The 16,620-nt window shown below is 38.9% G+C and overlaps 1 protein-coding gene across 1 annotated transcript in view; it reads left to right on the top strand.

The window, feature by feature from the left end:
* Positions 1-16,620, top strand: part of LOC124716890 (alpha-actinin, sarcomeric) — a 498,216-nt gene that overhangs the window by 427,793 nt on the left and 53,803 nt on the right. The window contains exons 3-6 of the mRNA XM_047243442.1: positions 3,402-3,576; positions 7,593-7,753; positions 9,511-9,596; positions 14,499-14,591. Coding sequence (XP_047099398.1) covers positions 3,402-3,576; positions 7,593-7,753; positions 9,511-9,596; positions 14,499-14,591 — 515 coding nt within the window. The remainder of the gene's footprint in view (positions 1-3,401; positions 3,577-7,592; positions 7,754-9,510; positions 9,597-14,498; positions 14,592-16,620) is intronic.

Here is a 16,620-nt window from a genome sequence, read left to right as displayed (position 1 = left end):
AGTCAAGGATACGTGGCATCAGGATAAAGTTGACATTCTACCAATTATACTATCAACTACAGGAGTCATACCACACAATATCCACCAGTACATCAATGCAATACAGCTACATCCAAACTTATATATCCAACTACAGAAATCTGTAATTATTGATACATGTTCAATTACCCGAAAGTTCCTAAATGCGATGTAACATATACCGTACAGTTAAAAGGAAGTCACGCTTGATCAAGGTTCGCATCACTTTCCATTTTTAACCAGACATAATGTCTGAGACAGGAAATAATAATAATAATAATAATAATAATAATAAATTTTCTGTTCCTCTTACTTATTGTCCAAAATTGAGATTGGTTTTCATCAGTATACTATTTCGTACTTCTGTCTGGCTTCCTCTTCATTTCCTTATATGTAGAGCACCCTACATCACTCGTAATCTGTGGCAGACATGGCATCCGTACTTCTCCCCAGTGATTTCTTCCCTCAGTAGCTCCACTGCTACTGTTCCTATGATGTTAACGTGTCTCAGAATGAGTTTATGAGTTAGTCTCTTTTTGTTTGGACGTGCATCCAGAGAGATCTGGTTTCCCATATTCTTCTCAACACGTCTTTATGGTTGAATCTGTCTCTGTCTCTGTATCTGATGTTCAACATCGTTCCTTAGCACCAAATCTCCACTGCTTGTAGCCATCGTCTCCCATTTTCTTACCATCCAGGTTTCACAAGGTTGCAGGACCACACTCCAAACAAATGCATTCACAATCCGTTGTCTTGTTTCCAGACTAATGTTCTTACAGGTGAATTTTTTCTAAAATTAAATTGCAATTTTGGCCTGCTGTATTATGCTCACAATTTATTTCCAGCGTCTATCATCCTTTGTGATCCTGTTTACCAAATAAGTAAACTCCTCTATCACTTTTTTGGCTCTTATCTCCCAATTCCCACTGTTAGAGGTATATATTGTTCTTCAGTACTTCAGGCCATCATTTTAATCTTACTGTGGTTTATTCTCATATAATCATTATATTGAATCGTAATGGTGTGTGAAAAACTCCTGAATTCTGATGGGGCAATGCAGATGCTAATGGAGAGTGATTTTGAAGAATCACTATGTTCATCAACAGAGACAGCTTCAGAAGAAGAGTCTTTTGTGAATAATTTACACTAAATCCTTGTCAGTCACCTCAGTCTGTAATTACTACTACAGCGGCTACGAAATCGAGAAGACAAATGCCGCTCTTTGCAGGCCTACAGTCATTGTCATCAGATGAAGCAGCAAAGCAGCCAACAGCCAAACATTAGTGAAATGGGAAAAGTAAATACAAATACAAGTAAGTCTCCATTTGATGGATCCAAATCAGAGCTAAAAGTTCAAGTAAACACAAATGACAGTTGTTTGTGGATCTTGAGACATTTTGCAAATGCAGGAATTGTTGGAAAGATGTAAAAGTGAATTACCAATCATTTCATTTGAATGTAATTAGAGAAATTTTCACTTGAAGCAAAAGATAACAGGCAGGTGGCAAATGTCCAGAATGCATTTCAAGACTTGCTGTGTTCTCATATTTACCAGATCATTGGAAACGGTAGTTAACATACGTAGTCTGTTGGAAAAATTTTGTTCCGAAACAAAGTTTTATTGTGAAGAAAATGGTTTAGCTATTTGTTAACTCCGATGCTTCAAAATGTGCCAACTTCAGTAGTAAATAATACCATTTAGTCTTGCTTTGAGAGAATGTACCAATATGAGACAATTCTAAACTTTTTTGTATATGCAATAAAAAAAATCTCACATGAATGTAAATACTGTAAATATTGTAAATAATACTCCTAACTGTCCCAGAGCCTGTCTAAAGGACATAGCAGAAAAACATGTAGAGGTAACGAATGTATTGGGATGGAGCAGCTGAGGCATGACCAAAGCATCTTGCACCTAGCAGTCGACCCAACAAGTATGTCAACATCTGCAGTGACACTTTGCAAAGCACTGTCAAGTGCATGGCAGATGATATTTCTCATTGTACCACCTATTAGGGGTTTCATCCTGTTCCATTAGCTAATAGACTGCAGAAAGACTGAGAGCTTAAGTGCCTTGTCATGCAGTGAGTAGTTTCATCTAGTTTTTGCAGACCGTATGGCAGTGACATGTTGGATTCTGAAGTATATTTCCAGACTCTTCAGTTAATTCTGGTTTTGAAGGGTAGTTTGCATGTATCTTAAAGTGTGTGCGAGTTCAGTATCAGCAGTATCTCTGTAACACTTTTCCGCTTGTCAAACTGGCCTGTTATAATTCTTGCCATCCATCACTGTATATTTTCAATATCCCCCATTACGGATACCATACACTTGAGCAATCTTATACGATAGTATGCATGAGTGTTTTGTAAGCAATTTTATTTTGTAGATTGAATTTTTGCAGTAACTCTCCAAAGAACTGAATTCTGCCTTCTGCTTTACCTATGAGCCTATATGATCATTCCATTTCACATCTCTGCAGATTGTTACACCCAGGTATTTGTATGAGTTGAGTGATTCCAAATAAGACCCATTGACATTATAGTCACTGCCAATGTACATTTTGTGACGGGCACAGTTTTACATATCTGAACGTTTAAAGTGAGTTGCTGCTTTTGGCGAACAACTTCATAATGTTAGCAAGATGTGAATGAATTTTTCAGACACTACTTCATTATAAATAATTGGAGCATCTGCAGTAAGTCTGAAGTTTCTGTTAAAATTGTCTGCCAGGTCATGTACGCATTGCATACAAAATGCTTTTGTAACCCATTCTGGAATATTGCTGAAATACATGGGATCCATTTCAAATAGGTCTAACAGGGGATGTTGAATGTATACGCAGGAGTGCAGAACAAATGGTCACGTGGTTGTTTGACTTGTTGGAGAGCGCCACAGAACTCTGAACAACTGAAATTTCAAGATTCTTGGAATTCAGTGTCAATTTTGTAGTGACAGCCTACCTTAAGCATTCTTTCAGGAATCTAACTCCCAAGTATAAAACAGATTCAAACATCTCATTACTTTACAAATGAATTAATGTCTTAAATACTTGATGTTAAGCATTTAAAAACCTTCAAGGTTGAAGATGCAAAACTTTAATTATGTTGTTTTTATTGTTTTGGATTGTTCACCCATATACTAATGGAAAAGTTTAAAAAAAGGCTTGAAGTTATGTGTAGTCTGTTGGAAGTCAATAAGTCCTCTTATTCTCAATATAGTCTGGCTAATTTGTGTGCCACGATGTGTGTGTGTGTGTGTGTGTGTGTGTGTGTGTGTGTGTGTGTGTGTGTGTGTGTGTGTGTGTGTGTGTGTGTGTGTGTGTGTGTGTGTGTAAGGTGGTGAATAATGGCCTGTCAAACGTAATGTCTTCTTCTTTCTCGCAGAAATTGTGGACGGCAACCTGAAGATGACGTTGGGTATGATCTGGACCATCATCCTACGCTTCGCCATCCAGGACATCTCGGTGGAAGAGATGACGGCCAAGGAGGGGTTGCTGCTGTGGTGCCAGCGCAAGACTGCGCCCTACAAGAACGTCAATGTGCAGAACTTCCACCTCAGGTGAGGGCTCGACACTTGACATCTGTTTTCTGTAAATGTGTTATAAATGCACTCGCGTACTTTGCTGCAACTGTAGTGCTGGACAACTGACCACTCACTGAGACATGCGTGTGATTTTATTTCCTGTTTTTATGCTACAAGAGAGGTAGTTACAGAAAAAAAAATTAATCAACTTGAAGAAACAAAACTGTGACTGTGAAACTTGATAGGGTTTCCGTATTTACTCGATTCTAAGCCGCACTTTTTTTCCAGTTTTTGTAAACCAAAAAACCGCCTGCGGCTTAGAATCGAGTGCAAAGTAAGCGGAAGTTCTGAAATATGTTGGTAGGTGCCGCCACAACTAACTTCTGCCATCGAATATGTTTAGCGCTACACAGGCATGCTTTGCAGGCACAAAGATAAATACTGGCGCCAAAACCTCTGCGTCAGTAAATAAATTTAAAAAAAGGCAGAAGACGAGCTTTTTTCTCCTCCCCGAATTTTGACCACTGCATTTTCATACATTATCCAACGAAGTAAATACAAATTCTGTATTGTTCATCTTCGAATGTAGCAGCTTTTCAATGTACTACGAAAGTCCGGCTGGCAAGACTGTTTGCGATGTTTGTATGGCCAATTCTACGTTCTGAATTTTTTCCTACCTGTGAGAAGAGATGGTTGCTAATGTGAACTTTTGTGAATCACATGCAGTATTGTCTTCACCATAAGAATAATACGAATATAAACATTTTGCCATGTATTCTTTCGTGTTTGCTTCTGTCTCATTTAAATCCTGTCTGGCTAATAAACTACGAAACTAGAGTGAGACAACAGCAAACGCGGAAGTATACACATATCATATCATGTTTATATTCGTATTATTCTTATGCCTAATAGGGATACAGTCAGAAATGAAGCATGGCAATTGACTAGAGTTTTGAATCTAAGATGACTCTAATTTCTGTGCAGAAAGTAATGTACTAAAGAGGCGTCTGCAAAGATTTTCAAACGGAGAAAACTTTTCGCTAAACTCTCGTTCAGAACATATTCTATCATACGCAGTTTATTACTTGGTTCTTGTTGATCATTAACAAAGAAAGCAGCAGTGTAAATAACAACAAATAGCAGTCTCTTGCCATTGTTTCGCAACTGGGACAATTCCTCTTTTTTTTTTTTTTTTTTTTTTTTTAAATTGTAAGCGGCGGTAGCACGCACCACGCACAAAAGCAAACCATGCCGCGAGCGGCAACAGGTCATAAACATTCATTACCAGAATGCGACAAACAATGCGTGACACAGTACAGTAATGCATTTTCAGCTCAGAGTGACGTAAACACCTATAACAAAGAGAACAGCACTTATCAGATCAAAGAAAAATAAGCAATCAATTCAAACCAGACAAAGCACGTGAAAAACGAAGGGTACCCATATAAATATGGACGGAGCGCCTGACGCATAGGAATGGTTACCTGGTAAAGCTTAACTGCTAAGCTTACGGCTCGAACCAAACTACTGTAGCTGTATCGTCATTCATTCGACCTAAATTGTGTCTCATATTGCAATGGACCAACTTTGTTTTGCTTTGGAGGTGTGGCCTAAAACTTCTCTCCCCTTCAATTTCGAGTCTCAAATTTCAGGTGCGGCTTAGATTCGGGAATTTTTTTATTTTCCTTAATTTCGAGTCTCATTTTTCAGGTGCGGCTTAGATTCGAGTGCAGCTTAAATTCGAGTAAATACGGTATTCCTCTCCATATTCACCCATCAATGTGACGCTCGTTTCTCAGTGACGGATGACTTGATGGTGATCTCGGCTGTTCAGGAAATGCTGTGTGTCAACTGTAACCTCATTGTTGGTCTCAAAATGCCTCCCACGCAATGTCGTCTTCATCCAAGGAAAGAGGAATTAGTCACTGCGCTTAAAGTCAGAACAACATGGGGGAGGCGGGTTGAGGCAAAATGTGATAGCTCTAATAAGCAACATATGTGACTGTATTGTGTACAGAATGAGCAGGGATGTTGTCTGGCGCAAAAGCACCCTCTCGTACAGCTTCCCATGACTTTTTGTCTTGACAGCCTCCTGTAACAGTGTCAGATTTTTTCTAGTGTGCACCTGTGGTGGTTGCACCCTTATGAGCATAATCCGTAAGCACCATGCGATGGCATTCCCCAAAAACACTATGCATTGCTGTGCTTGATGTTTGTGTGGTTTTTTTATGATTTTGGCACTGTTCAACCCACAAGTTTCCATTGTTTGCTTAATTCCTTTGTCTCAAGTTCACAGTGATACATGCAGCACTCATTCATGGTTATTAGGTGGCTGCTGGAGTCATTGGATTTAGGCTGACTCAGTTACAACATTCCTGCTGCCTCAGTTCAGTGGTCTCTTCAAATGGGTGCGAACAGTTGCAAAACCCAGTAGGCGATGACATATGACGTAAAGCTGTTTTATCAAAACAGCAACAATAGTGCCGCTGCTCTTCATGAGTATCAGTGCATTAAAGGAATGTGGAGAAATCCACTTTCTGCAGCGAGGTTGAAGAGCAAGATTCAGAAGTGTGAATTAACTGGCAATTTGGGAGTTGCTCCTGGGAGAGGCTGATAGCCAATTGTGCCACAAATAGTTGAAGTTACTGTTGCCACGGCTGAGAGTATGCTGGATGCCATGTGCGGTCTTCAAGCGGTGCATGAACTGTGTCGTGACAACTGGCCATTCTATGGTCCACTGTTCAGAAAGCACTGCAAACAGTTGTGAAATGGTATGTCTAGTGGGGCTCAAGGCTGTTGTGGATACAGATGGTCATTACACTGAGCAACATTCGTAACCTGGAATGTAAATATGGTACGCAATTAACAAATGTTACCTTTTCGTGTGGAAATTAAAATATTTTTTACAGTGGTTTTTTATTTCTCTTCCATATTTCCTTACAAATATAAGCACGAAGAACTCTACAATAACATTACAGGCACCGAGGAGCAAAAATTGTTGTGAACTCTGGAGAAGCAAAATGAAATACTTAATAGCATGCAGAAAATGGTGTTATTGTGCGTTTGAGACACATTGTTTGGCAAGGTGATTACTGTATTAGGGAACCGATGTTCATTCTTTTAACCTAGCCATGGTGTGACACATACACAGAAATAAGGTTTTAAATGAAACAAGATCTACGGTCACTACAAATTGTCTGACTGACAGCATTCTTTCTCACTGGCTGCTATTTGATAGATCTAAATATCATTATATGTGGCTTGCATTATTGCACTATTTTGGTTGCTTAGCCATTTTCAAATGATTCTCTGAAACTGGTGTAAGTTTTAAAATAATGGGAATAAAAATTTGTTAGGTGAAAATAATTTACAGGTTTTAAGTATTTGTGGAAACTCGTGATTTGACACAATAGCTGTGTCTCACTTTATTGAAACAACATATTTTCCTCATGCATAAAAAGAAATGAGGAGAAGCTCTGTTGCTTGAAATTGGTAGTTTCAATTAAGTGAATTACAGATAGTGTGCCAAATCATGATTTTCAAAATACGTACACAAAACAATAGATAATGATATAAGCATGACATTATGAACTGCCAAACAACTTCCTATTTCTGGAATATATTTCTCCCAATATATGAGAGCACATTTCACTTTAAAATTTAGATGCACATCATTTTTTTTGGTGGTGGTTCTGGGGTAGCTGCAGCAGCAGTAGTGTTGTTTGTTTGCTACCTGAAGATAGATTACAATCTGGTGACTGATAACAAGTAATTTGTAGTTAACCTATCTATTTCAGATGTGTTCTTTAACTACTTGTGAAACTCTCTCTCTCTCTCTCTCTCTCTCTCTCTCTCTCTCTCTCTCTCTCTCTCTCTCTCTGTGTGTGTGTGTGTGTGTGTGTGTGTGTGTGTGTGTGTGTGTGTGTGTGTGTGTGTGTGTGTGTGATGCTGACAGCTACAGTATGCCAAGGAAAAGCAAATTATAATTTTATGAGTGGTGTTCTGAAACTTAATGCCTAGACTGAAATTCAATGAAACATTTCTCCTTGCAGCTTCAAAGATGGTCTGGCCTTCTGCGCTCTGATCCACCGTCACCGCCCTGACCTTATTGACTACCACAAGCTGTCAAAGGACAACCCACTGGAGAACTTGAACACAGCGTTCGATGTTGCTGAGAAGTACCTGGACATACCTCGCATGTTGGATCCTGATGGTATGTTTGTTGTACTAGTGTTTCTTTCTTAGTACATTATTTAGCATTATACACGTTGTAAACAAGTTTACCAGAGCTTAGTCATTCTGTGATTAAACAGGTTTGACTGTCAGTTGAAGTTACATTAGAAACCTTTATTTTTCTGAACAGGCTATTGTATTCATACTTACACACTTTACATTGTACTGATATTAACAGTGGATGAGAAAAGGACGACATAGGTTGGGGGGCAGACAATACAGCAAAATTACAAAATACGTAAAGAAAACAGGAGCACTGGAAAAAGACAACACAGTTCTCTTTTTTAAATATAGAGGCTGAATCATTAATAAGGGAAAATATTTCACGTGTAGTGTTACACTTTGAGCTGCAAACGCAAAATTGTTTGTCTTCCCATGTTCCTACACCAGTAAATGGCAATGCAACAGAATCTCGTGGATTTCAGAAATACGTAGGGAACTTGTGATTGTTACTGTGTGCCAGAACAAGCTAAGAAAAAAGAGTGACCTGAAGACACAAATTGCATACATAGTAATAGTCTGTTGGCCACTCTTTGCGTTTGCAGCTGCAGATTTGTTTTGCAGAAGACTGAACATTCTGCCACTGTTGGCAAAGTGCTGTTCAAAAGTTCTCATGCAAATACTAGTAATCTGTAATGAGATAAGATTTTTCCCTTTATCTTCCCAGTCATCTGTTTTTCCTTTATTTTGTAAACAATAGTTGCAGGAGAGGGTGGGGGGAGGGTGAGGAAATAAATTTTTGTTAACATGTTGCACATAGGAGCAAGAAGTCCTTGGAATAATTTTACTCATTTATGACTCACTCTGTACATACCCAAGTTCCCAGAAGTTACATTTTTTGACAGTTGTATCATTTCCTGCAGTAAATTATAACCACTACAGTAACATTAAATGACTGTTTTTTTATTACAGGTACTTTTTTAATTGATGTTTTAGCTTGATAGCTAATGGTAAACCACACGATATTGATAGATAGCCTTGATAGAATACAGATGTCATTGCTGATCGGATGTAAACTATGGCGGGATCTGGTTCCCTGTTTGTGTAATAATTGTTTCATAACATACTGGTCAAAATATTTTTGTTTGTGAAGACAAAAGTTTGGAAAATGTATTTCAAATTATAGGATATTTTATTCTACAGCAAGTGTCCTTACATATGTGAATCAGAGACACCTCTTTTTCAGAGCATTTATTCCCAAGTGTATTGTTTCATTGGCTGACACTGAAATGAATGTAGCAAAATGTATGAACCTTACACGAGATTTAATGTAGTCAATATTCAGAGGGCTGAAGCATGCTGTGAAAACTATTCTTCCAAGTAGTTCGGCGTGTTAACTGCTGATCAACATTCATTCTGTACCACTCATCTGTTGCACCTCCAGTTGATGACACAGAACTACTTGAACCTTTTTTAAGGGTATAATCAGAAAAAAGGGAAAAGTTATATTACAAATTACAGCTTTCTAAATAGTTTAAGAAATTAAAATTACAGTGGAGAAAGTGAATGGACTGACCTTCCCCATACAAAATTATTATTATTATTATTTTTTATTTTGGGGGGGGGGGGGGGGGTGAACAATTCAACTTGACATGGAGAAGCAGCTACCATAGTTACTCAGAACTTCTTAGGCCCTCTGTGGAATGAATGTCCTGATGCAAACAACAGTATGCCTATTGAGGAGAGTGTGATGACAGACTAGCAGTGTCTGGATTCAGAGCGTCCTTGTTCTTGCAGACCTGATCAACACACCAAAACCGGACGAGCGCGCCATCATGACGTACGTGTCGTGCTACTACCATGCATTCCAGGGGGCGCAGCAGGTAACTCCGCCCCACCGTGGCGCGGCCCCACCCCCGTGTGTCTGCCCAGCCTATGCCTTAGCCTTCACTCCAGCAGCATGAAACTTCCGTATTTGCCACAGCATGTGACTGCAATTTAGGGAAATGAGGTTAACTCCTGTAGTAGCAAGTTATAAAATTTGGTTTTGTGCGAACAAATGTTCATCCAACCAGGAATGATTGCTTTCATTACGGAAAATTTCGTGGCGTTTTAACAAAACTTAACTTTACAGTGCCGTGTCTATTTTGCTTTCTTCTTAGAACATTTGTGAGATTTTTAGAAATGCTTTGCAATTTTTCTAAGAATATTTACTGCAATTTTTCAATTCGGAAGATACCAATTCAAATCAAATTTGAAATTAAAACGATTATTAGTGTCGGCTACTGTTGTCCCACAATGTATTTTGAGGGCTTATTCTCTCTTTAGGTGGATTACATTATCATATTGTTAGCTGGATGCAGCCAGCTTCCTGTTATGAACTTCATTTTGAAGGTTTTCAGCAAAAAGAACCCTGAGAATTGTTGTAAATATTCATTCTCGCCATTAAATGCTACACAGACATGAAACAACAACAACAACAACAACAACAACAACAACAACAACAACAGAAAACAGTTACAGTTTGTACAGATTTTTGTTTTTCCTTTCTTGTGCCATTTTTCCCTTTCCACCTACATCTGTGCAATCTCTTGACTGTTTTTTGTTGTTGTTTCATGTTTGTGCACCATTTAATGGTGAGAATGTATATTTATAACAACTCTCAGTGTTCTTTCTGCTGGAACATCTTCAAAATGAAGTGTAAAACAGACAACTGGGTACATCCAGCCAACAGTACTCTAATGTAAACTACATGAAGATGAACATGAACATGAAGGGGTAAGCTCTCAAAACTCATCACTGAGTGAGGTAGTGCAGTGATTAGCACACTGGACTTGCGTTCGGAAGGTTAACGGTTGAAACCTGCGTCTGGCCATCCTGATTAACTTTTCCATGATTTCCGTAAATCGCTTCAGACAAATGCCAGGATGGTTCCTTTGAAAGAGCATGGCCAATTCCTTCCCCATTCTTCCCTAATCTGATGAGACCGATGACGTCTCTGTTTGGTCTCCTCCCCCAATTCAAAACTCCTCTTCAGAGGATATAAGACTGACTGCTACAGATGATTGTTTATGACATAAAAAACAAATTAAATCAGCTGCAGTTTCCAAACCACAGTCCAACATGGACAACAGAAGGTTAGACACCAGTTTGTATGTGGATGGGAAATAGGCTTTCAGTTTCTGAACAGGAGCTTTACAATGTGTTTAGAATACACCTCATTAGACAAACTCACCTTAGAAATAGCAGGTGGTTTGCTAATTCTAAAATGTGAACTTCTTTGAACAACTTTAGACAGGATCTCTTGAAATTGCGGAATTATGCTGCTGGAGGGAAGGTTTAATGTATATAATATCACTGCATTGCCCTTGTGAATGCTATGCAACCTGTTTATTTTCATTAATAATCTGTAAAAATACTGCCTTCCTGAATCTGGTATTAACGAACTAACTGCTATCTTACAGCATGGCGAGTAGAACCGGACATGAAGAGTGCTGTGTGAATTGATTTGCTGTATCTGTTTGATTATATGAATATATCTTTAAGTGACCCCTTTTTTAGTGTAACCTTTATTAATGTGTGACATTTTTTTGTTTGGATGTTTTGTAACCCATAACAGTGGCTGTCAGCTTGGACAAGCACAAAGTTACATATTACTACTGAAGACATTTTTAAAGGAATCTTTCACTTAAGAACTATGTGCTGTAAATATGAAATTATAGCTATAGTTAAATGAGAAATAAATATTGTAATTACAATATGGCCATCCCACTGTATTTAGGCCCATAAACAGTCAGTCTAACATCTACTGAATGTTTGAAGGTATCCAATGAAGATTTTTCACTAAGGTTAGTTCCCCAAATGGAAATAACTATGCTGTATGGTCAATGGTGGTAATTTTTTTATCTAGTAATATACTGAAGCAACAAGTTTTTACTGTAGGAGTATAAAATTTCATAACATTTGAGAACTCTTTGCAAGACTTGAAAATTGATATTATGCGTGTTATAGTTTGCTGTAAAGTCTTTTTGTCTAAGTAGGTGTGCATTACACTAAACAGACAAACCAAGTCTGCTGTTACAGTACAGTTTTGTTTCCCTTGCCATGTAAGCATTACCCATCACTTTTGGCAAAATGCATCCAGTCAGTTTCGTATTGTGCTACTCATCTTTCCAGGGACCCCAATATATTTTTTTAAAGTGTAGGTCTTTTTAAAATGCATGTAATTGCCTTGGTAGATAAAAGAAGACATAAAGCTTTGACAGTATCACAAAATAAATGCTTGTTTGTATCATAGCACTTGTGAAAACTTTGGTGTCTCACAATTATGGAATTATGTGAAGTTGAGAAATTAATCGGTGTTTGGCAATCTTGTGGTGCCCTTCATAATTGTCCTATCAAAATCAATTTATGGGTCTCTTACTTTGCTGGTCACATGAGATGATTTTACTTTGTGATACAAACTACTAATCAGTAGGCCAAAGAGGGAGGTCTTAAGGGGTGAGGGAAACTTAAAAAAAAACTAAAAGTTTCAAATCATTATCATCAGATAATCAGATTAGAATGGTAGTTTGGGCCTGTTTCTTCTGATATTTCGTAACCATAAATGGTGGGACCTTAACTATGAACGTAGCACCTTTTATGCACTTTAACAATGTGCTTTCAGTTTCCACAAGTAAAGAGTCAATTCAGAAGAGAAAGGAAAAACAAATAAAAAAATAGTGATTTGCAAAGAGTGATATGTGCTTTCGCGTGCCAGGCTGTCTGCCAAGTTTTTTCGCTCATCCTTATAGTTTGTTTCTGCAGTTGGAATGCCTGATGAGTGAAGTATTCAACTAACTGCCTGCTTTATTTGCTGCATTGCCTTGCTGTGCCACTGCAGATCTCGTCAACACCGCGATGCCAGACGAGCGTGCTGTCATGACGTATGTGTCGTCGTACTACCACTGCTTCTCCGGTGCTCAGAAGGTAAAGCTGTGCTGCCTGCCACTGTATAACTGTTGACGACACTTTGTCGCACAGGCTGAAGCCTCCGTGGCCTAAGCTGGCTTAAATCACCATATGGCCATGTATTGACACACTGGTCTTCACAGAATGCAGAAAATACTTGTAGCATACATAACACAACAAAATGTAAATGTGCTTGTTGTTTGCTCCAGATTTCAGAACTTAGACAACCAGAGTGCTAAAATCTGTCACTCCATCCCTTTGTGTCCCTGCAGATGTACATTCAAAGGGCCAATGTGGGGAAAGACAAGATGTTTTAAATAATTGCGCCTCAGAAACTGTCGGCAACACTGCACATATTTATGTGTGATTTTTCTCATTATTTTTCCTGCTGGGTGGCCTACTGATGTAAATAAATTTCTGCTGGAAACATAAGTTTTAAAGCAATAATGGCAACACACATGTAATCCTTCAGGTTTTCTCCCCGTGTTAGGTGTCCCTGGCAACATGACATCCATTGCGTTGCGCACCTGTCAACAAAGATAAAATGTCTTCTTTGTAATGTTAAAGATGATCTATCTTCTTGAAAGCTGGATGTGTATCACATTCTGTATGAGTATACCATATCTTACAAGGGGCAGAGTATTAACAGAGTTGAGGGGAGTTGTGAGAAACATTGACAACACATCCAACTAAAATGACCAATCAATCAAGCAAATCAGCTGTCACCATGCACTGCCTCCAATATAAACACTAAATGAAATACAGTGAGACTCAACAAAGTGAGACAGTGGTTTTAATGGTGTTCGATCATGAGACTCAACCTAATTATGCAGAACACCCTCTTCTGGAAAATATGAGGAGCAGAAATGTGAAACACGAAGTGCAGGAATGTAAAATATATAGTGCAATACAAACAATTTTACAGGTGGTCCCACAAATGTCTTTCGAATACTGTTGTGGACACCAAGTTCTCGTGTATATCTCTTTCAAAAATACCGAGTAGATGGTACATATTATTGCGCAGTTAAAAGTTTCTTGCATATTTATGTCAAGAGGTGCATTGGACTGTTCTAGTTTCTGTTAGTAAAGTCATAGAAGTAAAATTCCTTCTCTCTAAGTCTTTTCTCCAAAGAAGAGACTTAAAGAGAATGACTTGATTACTTCTGTATTACTTGCCAAGTGGATTAAAAATGCTTTATTCAGAGATTTCTTGAGAGGATTTCCAGTGATGAGTGTACTGCAGTCGACTTTGTTTTCACAGCTTTAATGTTGGAGCACAATTGGGTATTGTGTTGGGTGACTTTAAAGTTTTTCTGAGATCACAGTGAGTATAGTCATCCAAAGTATGAGAAAAGTTACAAACAGTATAGTCAGTGCTACTACAGCCATTAGTAGTGTACATGATTTTTTTATTGCCTGTAGGCTTGCTTGCTGCATTTTTCAAATCTGTTTTGTGTAATACTTCATTAACATTCTTACAGATTAGTCTGTGAGTATCTGTATGAATGACTGATAACTGTGCGTTTTTCTTACCGTGTGTTGTAATGATTTGTTTTACAACATGTGATAATTTTGTTAACAGCGATTATCACAAAAATGTAGTAATTGTTTGATCACATTGCACAGTATGACTCTCATTTGCTCAAGTTTCATTGTACATAGCAGTAAATAAAATTTGAATCTTTCATGTTATTTAACATGTAAACGAGTTATTTTTGACTTCACTTAAGCTGTTTCATATTTAGTGGGTATATAAAAGAGCAACAGTTTAGACTTTTAGATGAATTATTAATTTAAAACTGTACACAGAACTTAATGTATTAATGTGTTAACAGGCTGAGACAGCTGCAAACCGTATCTGCAAGGTGCTGAAGGTCAACCAGGAGAATGAACGCCTCATGGAGGAGTATGAGCGGCTTGCAAGTGATGTGAGTAATAAGAGTAATTCTGGTTTTACATTACCATTATTATATCCTTAATTACAGTACTAGTATTTAAGACTGTCACCTATGAGCTACATTCATTACATAGACATTACAATCTAGATTTCGGGCACCTTTGTACACTCTTTCCAAATAAATTGAGAAATCTTCACGTGTGAGAGATCTAACCCGACCCCCCCTTTCGTGCTAACACTGGTCATTTTATTATTATTTTATTTACATATTAAATTCTGTAGGACCAAATGGAGGAGCAAATCTCCAAAGTCATGGAATGTGTCAATACATGAAATTACGATGCAAAAGCAATAACAGATAATAATAAAATTTTTATGAACCCTAAAAAAGTCAAGCCATAAGTTTAAGTAAACACAATCGACAATACAACATAAGAATCACCTTAGTTTTTAGGGAACTCTTGACAGATTAGAAAGAGTAACCCATCAGGAAAGATTTTTGAATTCTTGTGGAAGCTATTTCTGCCCAAGAGTTAAGGAAGTCCAATCCATATGCAGTATTGATTTATGTCGTGTATTAACTGAGTGCTTGTTGTTGTGGTGGTCTTCAGTCCTGAGACTGGTTTGATGCAGCTCTCCATGCTACTCGACACTGTGCAAGCTTCTTCATCTCCCAGTACGTACTGCAGCCTACATCCTTCTGAATCTGCTTAGTGTATTCATCTCTTGGACTCCGTGTACGATTTTTACCCTCCACGCTGCCCTCCAGTACTAAATTGGTGACCCCTTCTTCTGGTCAAGTTGTGCCACAAACTCCTCTTCTCCCCAATTCTATTCAATACCTCCTCATTAGTTGTGAGATCTACCCATCTAATCTTCAGCATTCTTCTGTAGCACCACATTTTGAAAGCTTATATTCTCTTCTTGTCCATACTATTTATCGTCCACGTTTCGCTTCCATACATGGCTACACTCCATACAAATACTTTCAGAAATGACTTCCTAACACTTAAATCTATACTCGATGCCAACAAATTTCTCTTCTTCAGAAAGGCTTTCCTTGCCATTGCCAGTCTACATTTTATATCCTCTCTGAATAAGCAGGTATTGTTAACAAGAAATGACAGTAAGGATATATAGAGGCCAATGTCAGAATACGCAGACTAGTGAACAGGGGTCGAGAAGAGGTTTGCAAACTTACACCACTTATTGTCTGAACCACCTGTTTCCAAGACAAAAATATCCTTTTAGAATGGGAAGAGTTGCCCCAAAATACACTCCTGGAAATTGAAATAAGAACACCGTGAATTCATTGTCCCAGGAAGGGGAAACTTTATTGACACATTCCTGGGGTCAGATACATCACATGATCACACTGACAGAACCACAGGCACATAGACACAGGCAACAGAGCATGCACAATGTCGGCACTAGTACAGTGTATATCCACCTTTCGCAGCAATGCAGGCCGCTATTCTCCCATGGAGACGATCGTAGAGATGCTGGATGTAGTCCTGTGGAACGGCTTGCCATGCCATTTCCACCTGGCACCTCAGTTGGACCAGCGTTCGTGCTGGACGTGCAGACCGCGTGAGACGACGCTCCATCCAGTCCCAAACATGCTCAATGGGAGACAGATCCGGAGATCTTGCTGGCCAGGGTAGTTGACTTACACCTTCTAGAGCACGTTGGGTGGCACGGGATATATGCGGACGTGCATTGTCCTGTTGGAACAGCAAGTTCCCTTGCCGGTCTAGGAATGGCAGAACGATGGGTTCGATGACGGTTTGGATGTACCGTGCACTATTCAGTGTCCCCTCGACGATCACCAGTGGTGTACGGCCAGTGTAGGAGATCGCTCCCCACACCATGATGCCGGGTGTTGGCCCTGTGTGCCTCAGTCATATGCAGTCCTGATTGTGGCGCTCACCTGCACGGCGCCAAACACGCATATGACCATCATTGGCACCAAGGCAGAAGCGACTCTCATCGCTGAAGACGACACGTCTCCATTCGTCCCTCCATTCACGCCTGTCACGACACCACTGGAGGCGGGCTGC

Source organism: Schistocerca piceifrons, chromosome 9 (genome assembly GCF_021461385.2).
Source record: "Schistocerca piceifrons isolate TAMUIC-IGC-003096 chromosome 9, iqSchPice1.1, whole genome shotgun sequence".
Classification (NCBI taxonomy): Eukaryota; Metazoa; Arthropoda; class Insecta; order Orthoptera; family Acrididae; genus Schistocerca; species Schistocerca piceifrons.
This window is presented reverse-complemented; position numbering and strand designations above follow the sequence as displayed.